The sequence below is a fragment of the Bradysia coprophila genome, assembly GCF_014529535.1.
Source record: "Bradysia coprophila strain Holo2 chromosome IV unlocalized genomic scaffold, BU_Bcop_v1 contig_144, whole genome shotgun sequence".
NCBI lineage: Eukaryota > Metazoa > Arthropoda > Insecta > Diptera > Sciaridae > Bradysia > Bradysia coprophila.
Genome location: NW_023503373.1, coordinates 1,033,167 through 1,054,191, shown reverse-complemented (window position 1 = coordinate 1,054,191; position 21,025 = coordinate 1,033,167). Strand labels below are relative to the sequence as shown.

The 21,025-nt window shown below is 34.1% G+C and overlaps 1 protein-coding gene across 2 annotated transcripts in view; it reads left to right on the top strand.

The window, feature by feature from the left end:
- Positions 1 to 20,739, top strand: part of LOC119071253 (KH domain-containing, RNA-binding, signal transduction-associated protein 2) — a 53,958-nt gene extending 33,219 nt beyond the window's left edge. The window contains exons 5-8 of one of the 2 annotated variants that reach the window (XM_037176097.1): positions 18,513 to 18,666; positions 18,724 to 18,972; positions 19,210 to 19,360; positions 20,606 to 20,739. In XM_037176097.1, coding sequence (XP_037031992.1) covers positions 18,513 to 18,666; positions 18,724 to 18,972; positions 19,210 to 19,360; positions 20,606 to 20,648 — 597 coding nt within the window. In that variant the 3' untranslated portion in view covers positions 20,649 to 20,739. Of the gene's footprint in view, positions 1 to 18,512; positions 18,973 to 19,209; positions 19,361 to 20,605 lie in introns of both variants that reach the window. The other variant, XM_037176096.1, reaches the window with a different exon arrangement.
- Positions 20,740 to 21,025: the final 286 nt, after the last annotated feature.

Here is a 21,025-nt window from a genome sequence, read left to right as displayed (position 1 = left end):
ATGGCATATAAGCCATGTGGTTCGGAGCACAGATTCAAAAATTTATTATTATATTACGCCTATTTCGATGTGATGGATTATTATGCTTAGACAAATTTACAAAAACATGTGCTTTGGTGTTTGTTTTCACAAAGAGCTTTCTGTTTTCCGAAGACATTCATCTCTCCTGGCAATGTGTGTGCTAGTATGTTGCAAAAAAGATTTATGCTTCGTATTTTGTGCTATTATCTTCGTTTAAAGAGGGGGTGAGACTATATATTTGAATAAAAAGGTGTTAATAGAAATTATACATTAGCGAAGCTTTAAAAGGCTTTTGTTTGTACACCAATTGTTTCACATCTAAGATAATGTTCTCATTGAATTTCTTGTTAATTGGTTTTTATGTAGAACCGGGGCTTTTCAAGTGTTATAATACGGTAAGATGATACTATAATACGAATAATCAACAAGAAATTTAATGAATAAAATAAAAATCATGCTGAGGATCCGCATCAGGGAAGGTGATGTTAAACGTTACAAGAAATATCAATAAAACTTTATGATGAGCTTAGCGATAGCATTACGGCACTATAACAGTCTTAACAATATTACCACTAAATGTTAAGTGTTTCAATTTTAATGTAAAACTCATTCCCACAATCATCAAATGTTAAATACAGTCGAAAGCACAAGTGAAGGTAACTTATTTCCGGTTCTAATGCGAATCTTTGGAATAGTTACGCATTTTGCATTGTTAGGAAGACGACCGTCCCTCATCCAAATTCTTGGAGTTCCTTTTAATCTTTCAGTTATACATTGACCTCAAAATAGGAAGTAAATTTTTCTGCTATGTTCACAGACTCGGAAAAATGGCTTGTCTCATGATGGTAGTTTCGTGTTTATTTTGAAGTTTTATTTAAATTTTATTTGACAGGCGTATCGTTGCAGTTCCAAAGTATTATTAACTTTTGCATGAAGAAGTTTAATTCCATGGAATGTGATTTTTAACACTAATAGTAGAGTTAAGAACTTTTCGTTCGAAGAATGACAATATGTTCGAATTACATTGGTGAAAAGTAAAATAAATTCAGACTTCTGAGAATATCTCAACATGTGCCAAAGGCAAAAGTCTAATTTTTGTGGTTAGGATATATTTGATATTAATGTAGCGTTGTGAAACAACATAGTTCTGACTTGCTTGGGAATTAATTAATCCGACGCCTGGGACGTTTTCAGTCTGAATGACAGTCTGGATAGTACATAAGACGAGTCGGTCCAGAACAATGATGTATGTTTTCTGACTGCATGTAACCGAAAATTATTTTGTGAATGGGAAATTTCTGTGATCGGGATTTTTTGGGAATAATGTCAATATATTCTGAGCGCAATAATGTGGAAAATACCGAATTGATCTTACACAGTCGGCAACCTTTTTCGAATCTGTCAGATTGATTCCAACTCTTTTACTTCATTTTTTTAAAACATAAGTTTTCTATAAAACACCGCATCACATACACATTATCGCTTTTTTATCGTCGCTGCTGATAACAGATGTTCTCGTTAATATATTACTGAAGAGCGGTTATCAAATTTTCTATAAGATTCATGAAGTTCACTAGATGTATTTTCGTGAATTTTGGTATAAAAGCGTGAATTTCTCACCATGGATAAATATTCATTTGGGGATTCCAAAACGATTTGGAGACTTTAAAAAATGAAATCTGAAGGTTCAAAGCTTTTTTAGTGCAACCAACATTTGCAGAATTTTCCGTTTTTCTCGTAGTTTTTCCGACGTTTCTTAGATATAAAGTTTTAAATTTTAGGTTAAAATTAAATATTTTTTAAAAATTTGTCACAAAACTTTTTTTTTTCTTCTGTATTGCCGTATCCAGTTTCCAAACTTTTGACCAAGTAAAAGTTTTTTGATTTTCTGTAACAGCTAGTTTCAGTTTTCATCGAAAAGTTGGATCCTTTTACATGGCGACTTTTTTCCGTCAAATTTGTTTTCATGAATTTTTATGTGATTATTGTTGGGCTTGCTAAGAATGGTCTAAAAACAGTATAAGAACAGTTTCTCGACTTAAAAAAAAGGTTGCTAACCCGAAATCTGCTGATACCTTAGAATTTTCCACCCCTGCGATCTTTGTCATGCTCTGCAACTGCTCAGACGGCAACAGATGAAGAATAAATTAGTGTGGTATTCGCATAAATTATTTCTTTGAACTGGCCTACCCTAGGGGTGTCTCACTTCTAGATTAAATGGATTAAATGGATTAAATGGTATTAAATGGATTTAATGGATTAAATGGATTTAATGGATTTAATGGATTAAATGGATTTAATGGATTAAATGGATTTAATGGATTAAATGGATTTAATGGATTAAATGGAATAAAAATTGGATTAAATGGATTAAATAGGAAAAAAGTTCATTTTACCAAATACTGTAAAAGTCTTAAAAATTGTTGATTTTGATCGAATCACGTACTGCAACTCATACTACAATGTTAAAGAGCGAAAAAATCCACTTTTAGGAGTTTTTGGTGTAAAGTGGATTAAATGGATTAAATAAATTTAATACCATTTTTAACAAAAAAAAATTTCCTATAGCTGGGGATCGTGCAAATCTATTTTTCGCAATTACTTTACAAATTCTTCAGGTACTGAGCCTAATTATTTCGGTAAAACTAAAAAAAAATTTTTGGATTAAATGGATTTAATGGATTTAATGGATTAAATGGAAGTGCGTCACCCCTCGGGCCTACCCAAAATCCTAATCCTAATAGGATTTGTTTTGTGCTTTACACTTACCTCTCACATACCACGTAATACTTCCTTTGATCAAAAGGTGGAGTGAGTGTTGGCGTTTGAAAGCTGAGTGGCCCAGCTTAGCGATTCAAGTAATCTGTGGCAAGAATATTTTTCGTATGAAAAAATAGAGGCCTGAGACCACTGTTTGACATAATTTTTGTGTTGTGTCTGTGCTTCTAATGCCTTGTTTCATAATACCAAGCCCTCATTTTAGTGTACATCGTTTTTGTAAAATTTGATTTTTTATGATGAAACACGAATCTGTTTCTAAATGTACACAGTGGCCATTTCATCCAGCTTTTTTTTTCGTCTTACAACTGTAATCTTGTTCGGTATATCAATACTGTTTTATAATTCGAATTACAATCCGTTTATTCTTTTTATAATAAAATTATTATTGCATCTCAAACGACACAATAATAACCACAAACTGAAGGTATTTGTGCAGATGTGTACAAAAAAGTAACTATGAAATTCCGTTAATGGTCTAAAATTGAGTGAATATGAAATAAAAAAGAAAATTAATGGCACAATTACAAATACAGTTAATGTTAATGGCTGTACTGCAGCTGCAATAAAATATAACAAAGTACGAAATACAGCGAAAATAAAGTATCTTATAACTTATTGGACGGAGCTGTAATGGGTTGATGAAAAAGACATTTTATTAGTGTTGCGTTGCGTAACAAATGGTATATAAACTTTATCCATTTGATATACAAACTGAAATGGTCAAAAGAACAATTAATTATTTTACTGTGTAAAAAGGGATATACTGCGGAATGTCGGGTTCGTTTTTAAACTTCACAATGGTTTTATTTATATCTATTCATAAAACAAAGGCAAGCTTAAAAGTTGCCTTTATAAGAAACCCATACAACAATACAAGATTACCTGGATGAATCAGTATGAAAACTTGACGAACTATATTATCCTTTGAAATGTTATCTGAAAACGAAGATTCAAAATTTTCCGTTTCATTGCAACAAGCCAACGTTAATGTTTGTTCATTGACCTTATTAATGGTCAAAGGTAAACCAAATTTTACATAAGTCGAGTTCCTGAGCATTCTTCCGTGAGTATTAATCAACTGTTACCTTAGAGCTTTTCGTTATTATTTCCAGTGAATAATTTGCTTGTTAAACTAATAAAACTCTGCCATTTTCTAAAGGGAATTTGTTATGAATATTCATAATCGGTATTTCTCGGAATTGCTGTTGTATTGTAGGTTGTTCGATCTTCATACTTGTAAATTCACAAACGCGGTTTCCAGCTCTTTTCAACGTGAATTTTCGAATAAGAGTGACCGAGATTGTATTGCTTATTGTGTAGATAGTTTCTGGTTGAATGAATCAAATCGAAGGCGAAAAAAGTTTTCTGGTCCAAAGCTTCACAGTAATCCATGGTTTTATTGTATTTTCATAAATTTTCCGCTAAATTTGAACATTAAACACTCAAGCATCTCAATTTAAAATAAAGTTTTGTGGGCACCTGTATTGCATGTTTACATTTTGGGAAAATTGCACTTGTTCATTGGTTGCTTAAGCAACTATATTATGGACTCAGCTTTGTTGAGCTTGAAAATGGAAAATGGAAGTGGACTATCAAGCAATTATAAGTTTTGTCTTCAATAAAGGGTTGAAAACTTTCGTTGAGACCATTAAATCACCATTCAAAATGCTACTCTCAACTTTAACAGTATAAGTCTTGTTGAAAGTGTGATAACATGTTCTCGGTGTGAACACTTTTCACAAACATTTGTATTCAGATTTTCGTTTTACTGTCAGATAAATATACAACATTCAGATATTGCACCAGTTATTTAACTGGTGTAGAATAATCCTTGCTATTCTCAAACATTTTTCGACTGACACTTATTATCGTGCCAACTTCCAACATACTTTCGGTGCAATTTGTTCAAGTATTCTAAATTCGCAACATTAATGATCATCCTAAGTTGTTAGTTAAAGCAAAACATCTCACCAATTTTTTTTTTGTAATAGTTTTGCGCTATAACTTATATCGTCCGTGCTTCAGTTTCTGTTTCCTTTTTTTTCATTAAAAGTTATGCTCAAATAAAAGACCTAACTAGTGCACGTCGTGTCAAAACGAATTATGCAACCAACCAACTAATGTGTACCAACGACTCGAAAATTGTTGTACTTTCAAAATGTTTGTTTATTACACACAGAAAAAACACGCTACAGAAGGAAATAGGAAATGCACCATCATTACGATAACAGTCACTTTACGTTAAAACTTTCTAAGAAGCCCTAATAACTTGCACTTGTTCCTGCTTTTATAGTCGTCTTGTAACATGCAATAAATCAACAAAGAATATCAAACACGTGTCTCCAGATACATCGTAAATGGAGCACGAAGCTTCATCACTTTGTATTGTTTCGGAAAAGTGTATAGTGATAAGGAGCAAACCCCACAATCTAGCACTCACACAATGTCCTTTGTGTATGCTTACCTAAACTTTAGACTCAGCGTTACAAATTATGAAGAAAAAAACAACAACTTTCCTTTCTGTGTGTTTGACTGTGAAATTAAAATCTATTGTTGATTGCCGTTGTTGTGAGAACGTTGAAATTAATGCTTCATTTTATTATTCAAATAACGAGGATGTTTTTTACTACCGGGTTTTATTTTCATGCTTAATGCAAAGTTCTAGTTGCAGAAAGTTCAACAATAAAACGACTTTTTCGTGTTGAGCTAAAGCTTTGAGAACGATGCATCGATACAGAGCTTTGGCTGAAAAAATAAGTGATAGAAGTGAAACTTAGCTAATAAGAATGATTAAAGCTGTATCCGTGTAAAACTGTATCCATGTAAAGCTGTATCCATGCATGAATCGTTCATTGCTAAATTATATTTCCAAATTCCAAACCAACAACAAGTTTTTTGTCAACTATATGTGTCGTTTGATGTATTTTTTGCGAGGTTATTGTAACGAGATAGTAAATACCACTTTAATAAAAGTCTCCTTTATTAGTTACATTCTCTGCTAAATGGGAAAATAATTTACAAAAATTAATTAAAATGAAAGCACGCAAGGAAGATACAAGCAATTTTATAGAATGAGCAACACGAAATTTTATTGAAAATTTGATCAAGGGAGAAAACTTAAGTTACAACTTTCCGGTTCTATGACTAAGTTAGTAAAAACTCTACGAAACGAACATAATTTTTCGTCTGTATTCTGTCAGAAGTTTGGATTTTGTTCAAAACACTTTTGAATGAATTACTTTTCTTAACAGCATTCCCTTAACCGGTCGAGGAAATTTACGGTACGAATTAGCCATCTTATTCAAACTATCTATGATTCTGCAGTGATGTGCAAATAATGTTTTTTTCATGGTACCCAAAATCAGATTTCCCGAATTTCCCGTTAAAAATTTTCTCATTTCCCGGTGAATGTAATATTTATTTTGTTTTTCAATTAAGTTTGATCTAGTACTGTCGTGACAAACATGAATTATGTTATAAAACGTTGAAAGCCAAAGTCTCGCATTCCAAATGTTTTTTTTTTATTTTTATGTAAGATTTGTAATATTTTTCGTTTTATACTCTCAGCTATTCTAGTGTCTGCCTAATGATTCCAGCTGTCTGGGCCCGCGACATTTGAGAAGTTACTGAATGATCGTGAGCGGAGCGAGTGAAAAATTTTAGCGATTTATACTTTGAAAATATTCTATTCTCTGACTACAACAACCCTATATTTATGACGTTCAGCGTCTCGTTCAATTGTCAATTTGCTCCTTTGTACATTCTATTTCGGACTTCTGTGCGAAATATTTGTCACGGCTCAGCGCCTGTGAAATTTTAGAAGAAAGAGAATGATCGCGAGCGGAGCGAGAGAGAAAATTTTGCGATTTTATAATTTTAAAACTTTCCATTTCTGACTTCTCAGCCATTTCGAATCGATTTCCCGTTTCAATCGATTTCCAGTTTTTTTTTTTCAATTTCCCGGAAAATTTGATTTTTTGTCTTTTTCGATGTCTCGTTTTTATCGATTTTTTTTTCGATTTCCCGTCTTTTCGAATTTTCCGGTGAGTTCGACGTCCCGTTTTTTCTCGATTTCCGGTTTTTTCGATTTCCAGTCTATTGCGATTTCCCGGTGAGTTTGATTTCCCGGTGAGTTCGATTTCTCGGTCAGTATGATTTCCAATCAATTTCAATTTCCCGTTGAGTTCGATTTACAGGCGAGTTCGTTTACTTGGTCAGTATGATTTCCCATCACTTGCGATTTCCAGGCAATTTTGATTTCCCGGTGAGTTCGATTTCTCGGTCAGTATGATTTCTCATCAATTCGATTTCCCGTCAATTTCAATTTCCCGGTGAGTTCGATTTTTCAGAGAGTTCGATTTCCCGGTGAGTTCGATTTTTCGGTGAGTTCGAATTCTCATCAATTTCGATTTCCCGTCAATTTCAATTTCCCGTTAATTTCAATTTCCCCTGGCTTCCCGCTTCACGGTGTCTTCTTTTGGTGGATTCAGTCAAAAAATTTCCCGGTATCCCAAATATTATTGCACACGCGGTGATGTGGCACATAAGTATTACAAAAAAAATCCGAACGGATTATTGATAATTTCGTTTACAGCACACCTTTTGCACATGTTCTTGAAATTATGAAAAATTACGTTCTTGTGTGACTTTAACCACAACGTCATCTCGGTTTAATTTTCTCACAGTATCTTGACTTTTCCACTTTGTTGTAACGAACACATTATGAAATGAAATCTAACGTTTGAAACATGAGATTTCCATCGAATAACATCGAAAATTGTATTGGACTCCGTTGTCGGAATTACTACCATAAAATGTGACGACTACAGCGTAATAATGTTGAACATTGTTGAAATCGAGCAATCGTAAATAATACTTAATTAAATACGACGTCGAGGTAACATAACTAGCGATGGATTGTTGTTGGTCATGTAATTTCTTTTCACAGTTAAAATTTTGAATTCTCGAAAATGACGAGCCGTTATTCATTACGCACCTTTGAATTATATTGAAAGCAAAGCAGTTCGAACGAACATCGGTTAAACGCTGTCACAATATTTTCAATAGTTGTTTTCCTCTTGTACACTATACACGCACACGGCTTCATCTCCATGACGAGTTCGGTTTTCCATATTTGATTTTCAAATACTGTTCAAAATGCAATATTGAAATATCAGATTTATGTTCGCTGCAATTGTGGAGAGTTTCATCTAATTTTCGGATGAACAATTATTTTGAATACAACTTCCCTCATACACAATGTTTACGGAGACGGAAAAAACCAATACATGTGTGCCAATATCGTTATTTCAAATAAAATGTACGGCTGAGGATTGACGAAATGCGTTTGTGCCTATTTCGAACGTATCCAATATAAATCCTTCGAATCACTAATGAATGTTGATTTTTTGTTTGAACAAGTTTGTCGCTTGCGGACAAAAACAGAGATTTATTGTATTTTGTGAAACAAAACGAAAAAAATATTGGATATAGTCAGTCGTATTTATACCCAAAGCATTAGCACATTTCTTTAATACATTTATCCGTTTATCGACATGTAAGTGAAGCAAATATCGCATATACTTTTAGATGGAACACTTCTTGCTGTCTCTTCATTCTCCTTTTTATTCGTATAAAAAACATTTAATTTGGTCACATAATTAGTTCCAGTCTTATGTTATCTCATTCAGTTTGATTTCTCTAATTCGCTTTACCTATGGCTTCTTTCTATCTCCTGTGCAATCCAGAAAAACAAGGATTGTACAACATCCAATGAAGAGGCGACCAGAATTATCGCCCAGACAGATTTTTTCAAAAATTAATTGGTATTATCACCCGGGGAATTATCGCCCAGGAACTATCACCCAGCTCGATGGGAATTATCACCCGGGGAATTATCGTCCAGGAATTATCACCCAGCTATCTGGTAATTATTCCCCAGCTAGTTAAAGGTGAGGAATTACGGCCCAGTAAATTTAGAATTATCACCCAGCTATTTGAAATTGAGGAATTATCGCCCAGTGAATTTGGAATTATCACCCAGCTATCTGAGATTGAGGAATTATCGCCCAGTGAACTTGGAATTATCACCCAGCTAACTGAAATTGAGGAATTATCGCCCAGAAATTTGTGTTCAAAGTATTACCGAGTCAGCAGTAACTTTTCAACTATGTTAAAAGATCTGTCAGATTTTCGATATACACATCTTTTACTCCTATTAATTTTGTAAAACATTATCTATAGTAGAGAAAGATAACTTCCTCAGTGTGTAAACTTTAATGCGAATTTACGTCTGATCTAATCAATTGTGCACCTTCTTGTGTTAATCTCATTCGACCTAATCGATTGTGCATCGTCTTAGGGGAATGCACATTTGATTCAATCGATTCACCTAAGACGATGCACAATCGATTGAATGAAACATTTAGGTTAACTAATTGTGCATCAACTTAGAAGCACCTACAATTAGTCTAGCAAATTGTGCATCATCTTAAACGGATGCACATTTAGTCTAACTAATTGTGCATCAACATAGAGTCATCTACAATTAGTCTAGCAAATTGTGTATCATCTTAAACGGATGCACATTTAGTCTAACTAATTGTGCATCAACTTAGAGGCATCTACAATTAGTCTAGCAAATTGTGCATCATCTTAAACGGATGCACATTTAGTCTAACTAATTGTGCATCTACTTAGAGGCATCTACAATCAATCTTAGCAAATTGTGCATCATCTTAAACGGATGCACATTTAGTCTAACTAATTGTGCATCAACTTAGAGGCATCTACAAGCACTGCAGTTTACATGTTAGGGAATTCATCCTTTTACGAAATGCAACGAAAAGGAGCGTAGTTCCCTGGGCGATAATACCCGTCACCAATGAAGACATAAGTAACAACCATTTTAATTTAGTTCTAAAATAAACTTGGCGTAAGGTTTCGGACAGAATTCAATATTCCAGTGATTTTCGAGCGTAAATCCACCGATGAGATAGTCTTGCAATAAGCTTTTTTGCACAAACAAAGAAAACTGCAACACACACTGTTAACGTCTTTTTACTTGGGAGATTTTGAGTTTCTCCTCAGCATCCTAATCATCACCACTTTTAATCCATAAAATTAAAATATAAAGAGGGTGAACGTGAACCCACCTTATGCCTTGCAATAATTACCATCAGCTCGAATATTTTGCAAACCAGTCACTAGTGATTCGTCGATCATTGCGTGAGTCGGTTTCTAGTCGGTTTCAGTCGCGAGATCATGGCAATTTCACCTACCTTCTTCTACAATATTTTTCAATATTGTCAGCCCTATCTGAAAAATGATGCAGAACTAGGAAACCGACATCATTGTTTCGAGTATAAGACAGTAGACTGTGCGGTTGTACTCTAGAATTCGGAGCTGTTCAACGACATTTTTCTCTTCAATCGTTGATTTTGATTTCATATGAAAAACGCATGAAAGGGAAAATGTAAAGACATTTTTGTGGTGTTCCTTAATTGGGGTTTTATGGAAACTACTGTAGAATCGTCACGGTTGGAGAATAACATTCCCTTTTTAAATGACAATAGCACTGCAAAAACCAACTGGTATTATTATAAGCAGAATTTTCTCATGTTAGATTTTTTTTAAATGGACACAGTCTACGTCAACCACAGTATTTGGCTGGTAATGATTTCCTATTTAATTTCAAATTCAATTCGTGTACGAAAAATATGTTTTACGAAAAGTTTGAACTTTTTATGAAACACTATTTCACTTCTAATATTTAACGTTGCACTCTGATGTTTCAACGTACGGTTTATGTAACTTTAATGGCGGTCAAGTTGGATATACGTATACAGCAAACGATGACAAAAATAAGATCTGGTTTGTGTTCTCATAAATATAGTAAAAATATATAAAGACTTAATTGACACTTTTTTCATGAAACACGGATTCGGATTCGTGGACATTTCAGGAGAAATGTTTAAGAGTACAAATGTTGATTACAAATCAAATTTCCGATCTTTAGAACGTCGGATACTATTGTCTCTATCACACAAATGGATCTTAAAGTCTTTTAAAAATTGCAAAAAAAAAACTTCGACAACGTGTTAACAAATGAAGTAATAGATTTTGCATCAACAACTTGTGATACTTTAAACAAAAGGTGAGATTGATGTAATAATTATGTAACGTTATGCTTGTGGTTTGATCAGATTGTTAAAAATTATAAACAGAACTTCACACAATGTGAGTTATTGTGAACGTAACTATTTGAACCCTAATGTAACAGACTGAATGCAAACGGTGTAAAACGGTGGTAAAAGTTACTTCTATCTCTACTATGCAACACGAAATGTTTTGGTTCATTTTAAAATTTACTAAAATAATTTCTGCAATGTTTCGTCTGTGGAACACATGCATGAATGAAAATTGTTGCATGTGCTAAATGTAAATACATAAATGTAGACAACACGAACAATGTATGCTCGTCCATGGAATTTGAATTATTACCAAATAAATCAGAAACGCCATTAATGCATTTCAAATAAATGCCCAGAGTTTAAAATTTGTTGTCTAGACAAGAACAAAGACCAACTTGTTGAGCTTTATTTATTGCTTTCGCTTCTAACAAATAAATAATTTTGTTGCAAAGAAGTTTAACCATTGTTGCTCCAACAAAGGGTCAGTGTATTTTTCGCTTTTTCGGAAAAAAGTATATCTGATGGCTCGAAAGTGTATAGGTGCATGTTTTCAGCGATCTCCAGATAAAAACAAGTTGATTTTCATTCAGTTTCTACCAGTTTTTGTTATCGCGTAGGACGAGTCTATGTTCTATATTATGGAGGCGATTTGAATACGCTTTAAAACCGACATATTTATCATTTATATATTATGGTAGCAAAATAAAAAGCTGGGACATTTTAATTGAAATGTTTTAATTAACATTCAAATCAGGTACACGTTTCAACCCTCGTGTCTATTATAAAATGTTTTTTTTTTCTTCTCTTCGCCCATTGTCATCAATTTAATTTTGTTCAATTTACTTAAAATGCCTAAATTGAGTTTTTACTGGGCATAAATTACGATGATTTTATATTCTTTTTATTCTTAAAACTCCATTCAAACTCATTAAACAAAAATTTTAAGTTTAAGAAAAACCTTTATTTTTGAACATAAAAACAACGAAATGATTGCCTCTCTCGTCGTCTGAGATTGAAGGTAAAGTCTTATTTCAGTGTAACGCGTACACGCAGCGAATACACCACAATAAAATTAACACCTTTAACACCACGCGAAAACGAAATTTTCATGAATTTAATAAAAATGTTCCCACGTCGCATTTAATGTATTTCATACCATCACCCCTATCTGAAATGATTATCAGCACACTCCTTTTTTTGAAAAACGTCCTTCAGAAAAATTCCCAGACGAGAGATATGGAATATTGAAGTATTTGCTGAATAAGAGAAACATATAAGCATAAAAATGAACAATGGAAAAACGAAATATATCTGAGGTGCGTTGTACGAAAATTGTTTAAAAAAAAAGTAAATGGAAGGGTAGACGTATACACAACGCTCTTTATATACTACAAACGAAAATGGTCGTAAAGTTAAAGGGAAAAAAGGTTTCTTCATTTTTGTTACTGTTGTGACTTTGGTGGCGGAGTGGAGAGTCTTATATAAAATACCATTTAATGATGGAATGGGTGGATGAGAAATAATTCTATCTTGTGGATGGAGTTAAGATCTCCTTTGCTATTTTAAATGATTATTCGATATGAATAAAACTTAGAGATTAGGATTTTGAGAAACGAATGCTTAAGCTGGACCACTCGATTTCTTTTATGTAGAGCAAGATTTGAAATTGAGTTTTGTAATTGTATCGTGCTCAAAAAGAGTTACCTCGCAAATAGATAGTTAGTATCAAGACAGTATCAAGCGATCATATTGTTGCGGATCTGCTACTTTATTGTCCAAATGTTCGCCGAAAACACTAATTTACAAATCGTATCATTGTATGCGTCGGTCACGAATCCATTAAGCTATGGGTTTCTACACAAAGGAAATAATAATCAATGCACCTAAACTTAATATAGTAGGAGTGTCTGGCACAATTGGTTTGTTTATTGTGGGTAAACCATCATGCAGTTCATACAGTTCGTAAGTAAGTAACTGTAGTAATAGTAAACTTTGACATTTCGCCCGTACATTAAATGTCAAAAGTTTACGAAATTGATTTACTTACGAACTTAACAAACCATAATGGTTTGACCCAAGGTATACCCCTATTTACTTGAACAGTACTGCGTAAAGTAGAGATTTTTATAAATGACAAGCGTATCGCCATATTCAATCTGGGAAGATACTATTGGCACCGGGTGCCAATAGTCTCTTTATAATACTGTGGCTAATTGCACCGGCTGCCAATAGTCTTTTTATAATACTGTGGCTAATGGCATCGGGTGTCAATAGTCTCTTTATTATACTAATGCTAATCGCACCCGGTGCCATTAGCCACAGTATTATAAAGAGACTATTGGCACCCGGTGCCATTAGCCACAGTATTATAAAGAGACTATTGGCACCCGGTGCCATTAGCCACAGTATTATAAAAAGACTATTGGCACCCGGAAAAATTAAAATTTGAATAAAAAATCCGGACATTTTGAAAATTAAACTTGTTTTGTACACAATTCTAGGGAATTCATATTTTTACAAAATGTAAGGTAAAGGCTTATTGTTCGATCCCGAGGAACTCATCGTTTTACAAAATGTAAGGTAAAGGTAGTTTGTTCGATCTTAAGGAATTCGTCCTTTTACGAAATTTAACGTAAAGGCGGATTGTTTGATCCTGAGGAATTCATCCTTTTACGAAATGTAACGTAAAGGGCTCTAGGACAAAATAACTCCGGACAAAATAACCCGGACAAAATAACTCCCGGACAAAATATCCCCCCGCAAAGTTTATGTTGACTTGCAAGGGGGGATACTCCCCCCTTGACTCCCCTCAGCGGGGGCTGCCGCCCCTCGACCCCGCTTTTTTATTTTTCATAATTCTTCACGGCCTGCGGCGCTGACACTTATGTCAAAATCATGATCGTATTCTCACTTAAGATTTTCTACTCATGTGTACTGACTGAATTCCAGTACAATGTAGTCACAATTATAGTCGATCTGAATTCGCTCGATATACTCAATATACTTGAGAAAAGTCCATATACTCGTAAAAAGTCGAGAAATACTCGACATACTCGAATGTAGTCCAGATATCTTATAATATAGTCAAGATATACTCGAATATTGTCGATGTCCTAGAATATTATCAATGTCATCGAATATTGTCGATGTCCTAGAATATTGTCGGTGTCCTCGAATATTGTTGATGTCTTCGAATATAGTCGATGTCTTCGAATATTGTCGATGTCATCGAATATTGTCGATGTCGTAGAATATAGTCATCGAATATTGTCGATGTCATCGAATATTGTTGATGTCCTCGAATATTGTCGATGTCGTAGAATATAGTCATCGAATATTGTCGGTGTCTTCGAATATTGTTATGTCTTCGAATATAGTCGATGTCTTCGAATATTGTCGATGTCATCGAATATTGTCGTAGAATATAGTCATCAAATATTGTCGATGTCATCGAATATTGTTGATGTCCTCGAATATTATCGATGTCATCGAATATTGCCGATGTCATCGAATATTGTTGATGGCATCGAATATTATCGATGTCATCGAATATTGCCGATGTCCTCGAATATTGCCGATGTCCTCGAATATTGTCGATGTCTTCGAATATTGTCGATGGCATCGAATATTGTCAATGTCCTAGAATATTGTCGATGTCATCGAATATAGTCGAGATATACTCGAATATAGTCGAGAGACACTCTAATATAGTCGAGATATACTCGAATAAAGTCGAGATATATTCGAATATATACCAGACATACTCTAATATAGGCGATATACTCGATTATAGTCGATGTCATATAATATAGTGGATGTCCTCGAATATAGTCGACGTCCTCGCAAATAGTCGATGTATTCGAATATTATCGATGTCCAAGAATATTGTCGATGTCCTCAAATATATCCGGCATCCTCGAATATAGTCGATGTCATAGAATATAGTTGATGTTCTCGAAATATAGTCGATGTCATCGAATATAGTCGATGTTCTCGAGTAGGCGATGTTTTCGAATATAGTCGATGTTCTCGAATGTAGTCGATACGTACTCGAAAATATACTCGAGCATACTCAGTATACTCGAATATGGTCGGAGATATATAATAGATCTGTGAAAGAGTTATGTACACTAGTGGTGGGAGTAAATACACTCACGGAATTTTGAAAACCGACACATTTTCTGTTTCGTGGTTTACTGGTTTTTTGTGAATTTTGCATGTATTTTTATATGGAGAAATGAGAAACTTAAATATAACACAGAAACAGAAAATGTGTCGGTTTTCAAAATTCCGTGTGTGTAACATAAAAAGATTCTAAAATTTTTGTTTTCTTATAATACGACTACTCATAGATATCCGGTGATTGGTACACTGACCCTACGCCATATATTCTGCTAGCGGGTGTTATTCACAATTTGTTTTTAAAATATGTGTTTCGTAGTTATTTTGTCCGGGGTTATTTTGTCCGAAAGGTTATTTTGTCCGAACGCCACGTAAAGGTATCGAACAATCCGCCTTTACATTACATATCTCAATACGATGAATTCCCTAAGATCGATGAAACTACCTTTACGTTAAATTTCGTAAAAGGAATAATTCCTCTGGATTATAATTCCTCAGGATTGAACAAATCGCCTTTACGTTAAATTTCGTAGAAAGATGAATTCCCTAGTATTCTACAAAACGCATTTGCGTTATATTTCGTAAAGGGATTAATTCCCTAGTATCGAACAACCCGTCTTTACGTTACATTTCGTAAAAGGATTAATTCCTTAGGATCGAACAATCCGCCTCTACGTTAAATTTCGTAAAAGGACCTAAGATCGACCAAACTACCTTCACGTTACATTTCGTAAAAGGATTTATTCCATAGGATCGAACAATCCGCCTTTACGTTAAATTTCGTAAAAGGACGAATTCCCTAAGATCAAGCAAACTACCTTTACGTTACATTTCGTAAAAGGATGAATTCCTCAGGATCGAACGATCCGCCCTTACGTCAAATTTCGTAAAAGGACGAGTTCCCTAAGATCGACCAAACTACCTTTACGTTAAATTTCGTAAAAGGACGAATTCCCTAAGATCGAACAAACTACCTTTACGTTACATTTCGTAAAAGGATGAATTCCTCAGGATCGAACGATCCGCCTTTACGGTAAATTTCGTAAAAGGACGAATTCCCTAAGATCGAACAAACTACCCTTACGTTACATTTTGTAAAAAGATGGATTCCCTAGTATTGTGTAAAGTTTAGTTTTCAAAATATTCGGATTTTTTATTCAGATTTAAATTTTTCCGGGTGCCAATAGTCTCTTTATAATACTGTGGCTAATGGCACCAGGTGCCAATAGTCTCTTTATTATAATGTGGCTAATGGCACCGGGTGCGATTAGCATTAGTATAATAAAGAGACTATTGGCACCAGGTGCCATTAGCCACAGTATAATAAAGAGACTATTGGCACCAGGTGCCATTAGCCACAGTATAATAAAGAGACTGTTGGCACCAGGTGCCATTAGCCACAGTATTATAAAGAGACTATTGGCACCCGGTGCCAATAGCATATTCGTTCAATCTGTTACTTCTTTTGTTTTCAGTACCGTTTAGTGTATGATATCCAATAAATCTTGTACTTCGTTATTTTTAACATTCAAAATTTTTCTATGTAGCAGTAATCTGAGCTCATCGTTTGCTTTTGTCTTCGTTATAAATAACAGATGTCTATCTGTCTAGCCTAAAATGTTTCTTTAAGAATATTTCCTCACTTTTCCAGGGTTAGATTAGATTGGAATTCAGGAGGGCTTACCAATATGTGAGAGCAAAACACAGATCAAAGATCCTTTGTTCCCAGCACCTAGGGTTAGATCGATGATCTGTTGATCGTTGTGTTTCCAAATGGGTAGACTGATTCAATTCAAATCAGTAATGCGATGTGATTTTTGGCTGATTGGACGAGGATCATTTAGCAGCACAATTTATATTTTGGATTCAGTACCACATAATTTTGCCATGTACGCTTATTTACGTATAATATCCTTTTAAATTCACTAAGTGACAACATGTACCAACAAATCAACATTATCGGATTCAAATTTCGCAACGCCCATTATATTTGCCTAGCCAGCGTGTCAATTATACGACACATATATTTTTCCACCCAAAGATGTTATCTGGAAAATGTACAAAAAAGAAACATTCGATCTACGTAATGATTTTGCCTTTTCTAATATTTTATCAAAACATCATTCAAACCGCAAAGAAAACACTGTCTGATTTTCCTTTTTATTGAGGGGGGAAAGGTAGGAATATTATATGTCGAAAATAACCGTTCAGAATGAAAAAATAATTATGTGCATATGCCCACACATAGATTACGTTTATTAAACGAACGCAAAAGCTATACTCCAAATGTACGTTTACTTAGACCTTTTATACGTGACTGCGTGCTTAAAAAGGGTCTTTAAGAATATATAGTTGTAGGTAGTAAGTAAGGTAGTCGCAGGAGTTGTAAGTAAAACCGAAAATATATTACATAGCATCAGCAACTCCATGGTTTTATAGTTAATTGAAGCGCAACGACCTAAATTGATGACCGTAAATGTGTATACGCTGTGGATATTGTGTCTGAGGCTATTATTTATTAATTTTGTATGGATCATTTCATGGGATAATGATTTAACATCGGCAGGTTATCAATTATGACTTATTCGGGAAGAATACAATCAACAAACACAGGACCGTTATAATGTGATAATTTCGTTGAGTTTCGAAATGACATTAATTTCAATATTTCTATTTTTAAGACAATACAATTGATTTGTGTAATGTGCAACAGGTAACATCATCCCTGCAAGTTTGTCGTTCATTCGATTCGAGACGATATAAATTTCCTCATAGTGGAAACTAAAGTAACTTTTTGATCGTAAAATTTTCAATTCGGTTCTGCAATGTTATGAATGAGCAGCAGGCACCCTTGCGGTAAATTTGTTACAAATGTTTATCCATTTACGACCGAAAAGAAAACAGATCGAACTCGAGCCGTACGGAGGTAGACATTTTACGTCTTTGAGGTAGATAAATATTATTTTTTGCATCATTGGTTGTATAGAAGTATTCTTTAAAGTGGCTATGAACACCATATGTTTTATCCGCTATGTATGAGTCTGCATAGCGCACCCTTTTTTCAATCATACTGATTGATTACGTTCATTTTTTGTTAAGACATTCAAGGCAACCGATTTTTGCAACTTTTTTTTATTACTTTTCCAAACCGTAGCAAAAGTGAAATGAATGACATAATTATACCATAAACGATGCTGAAACGTAAAACTTTCTTAGATTCAGAAACTTAGGGAATATTTCTCTCATTACGCTAATTGAATGGCAACAGTGGTCTCAATAAAATTATTGAAATTCTCAGTGAAATTATTGGAATTGTATTAGTCAGACCAGCTCGTAAAATTTTAATCACAAATTTTTCGACATTATCATTAAATCACAAACCATTTTTTTTCGCAGGATTATCACGATGACATTCGACAGGAACAAATGTGGGAAATGCAAGCACTAAGCTCGACACAAAATCAAAATCTCGACACAAATAACAGTAACAGCTCGACGCCAGAAAATGGTATCGTATCTGAAACCGATTCGGCCACAGAATGTTCAGGTGGTATGATGTGCAACGAGAGTGGCAGTGATTTAAATTTAAACAATAATTCGCATTTAGTACATAATAGTGAGGGAAATGGTAGTGGTGCTATGCATATGGATTTGAGCCATGCCACCAATTTGTTGGGAAGTGGAAATAGCTTGATACCCACAACGGGCATATCGAATGTAAGTGGTGGAATGGCTCCGTGTCCACAAGCAACAGTTGTAGCCATGCAAAGTGACGGCGACAAGGAAACAGTTTATGTGGATGCTAATGGAGGTATTTTGCATCCGGCGTTAAGAGGAATAAAGGCTGTTAATATTGGTTAGTGTTGACTTTGACTACAGCATCTACAACCAAGGAATAGAACCGAATATTTCAATGAAAAAGATTACTTCTACCTGTGCATAAAATAAATAAAATTGGAACTCTTGGTGGACAGCAACATTTAAAACTAAATTTATATTAATGCGACAAGAAAATTTATTTCTAGTGCTTGGTTGTAGTGGTCTAACTTATTTATAGAAGACATTTCGCAATTTGTTTTTCTTTTTTCTGTAGCGGGAAGTTTAGCAAGGAAGAGGCCTTTACTAGGCGTACCTCGGTCAAGCATGAATCCAACTAAGAGAACCGTAATGACGCTGCTAGCAAGAGCAAAAAATGCGCAAGCATTACACGGCATACGAACTGGCGTTGCGAGTGGCATTGACGAGTGAGTAATTTGTAATTTAGAGTTTTCTTATTGAAAATAATCGACTGAAGTGTTGTTTGCTTATCAGTCTCTTCTTCTTCCTTCTCTCTTTATTTTTGTTTACGACTGTTGTATGCAAAAATTTTCCTGATAAGTCTCTTATAAGGCCGAGGATCGAAACCTATGCCACACTGTTGAGAAAAACATTTATTTTGCGACTCTTACTTTTAAGGGTTAAAAAAGCTCAATCATATCGAAGAATCGTTCGCCGAACCAGATTCATATTCTAGGGTAGGAATCTCGAGCTCATACTTTTTTTTGTAATACTCCGACTTTAACTTCACTATACCCGGCGAGCGATGTATTTCAATCACTATATGCATCCTACATTATGCTAGTCCTACATTATATGATCAAGTTGTACATTCAAAAGATCTCCGTATGCGAGATCGCCCAAAACCACTTACAGTAGAGGTGTGACGCAAGTCCTGTTATCCACTTACAAAAGAACTGATATCGGTGTAGGTGTAGGTGACGCTTACAGATTCGACACGCAAAAAGATATGCGTCACAAATGGCAGCTGATGAGGAAAGTACGTGAAAGTTTTATTAACAAAAATCTTACCAGAAAAATTTTAGGAAGAAAATTATAACAAAAAAAAATTGTGTCAAAAAGTGGCAATTTGACCGAATATCTTCCATACATTCTTAACACATTGCAGAATAATGCGCATGCTTGAACTTTAGACACCCTGGAAAGTAGTAAAGGAGGCGAGGGTTACCTCCAAATAAAATTTAAAAAATCTAAAATTTAATTTTTGATTTTTAGAAATTTATTTGGAGGTATTCCTCGACTCCTTTACGGATTTCCAGGGTGCCTAAAGTCGACAAGTCACAGTAACCGGCAAAGTGTTAACAGAATTGTGAACAATAGAAATTAGTTTCAATTTGAGTTTCTTTTAATTTCCTAATTTTGTCAAAATTTTCAGCGGAGAGTAGTACGACTTTTCAAGGCAACGCCTGTGTGCGTATTTTAAATTTTTAGTTTCTCTGTAAACACTCTACATCGAGTTCTCACCTATTTTCAAATTTTCGTATTCTCGGAATACACCAAAACACAAGATTTCTAGCAGCCGAGGGTAGTGTAAAAATTTGACTCAGAGCGTTATGAGAGACTGACATGCAGGATGTGTCAATAAAAATTCTCCCGTAAAAACATTGACGCTTATTAACTTGTTGTTCTTTTTTGTCTCTTTTATTAAGCAGACCACTTCATCAAATGATTACGTCACCGTTGATATTACAATAACCCCACTATTCCAAGGAAGGCATAATTTGTAAAAAGAAAATAGGTAACTAATTATAACAATAATATTATTTAAAAAATAAAAAAATAAAAACAAAAAGTGAAAAATAATTCGTTTAATAAAAGATTATAAAATTACGAAATGAAATTAACAAATAAAATGGTTGTCAGAGATGTGTTTTTAGCGAAAAAAAATATTTATCAATTAAACAAGTAATAGCAAAATAAATTTTCAAAATGGAAATTTTAAAGTATAAAAATAGATAAACAACAAAACAACAAAAATTTCATTCTATAAACTGTGCACAACTTATACCAAAAACAAGATGAACAATTTAAAATGAAAATTTCATTTCTTATTAAGTTAAACGATGCAATGG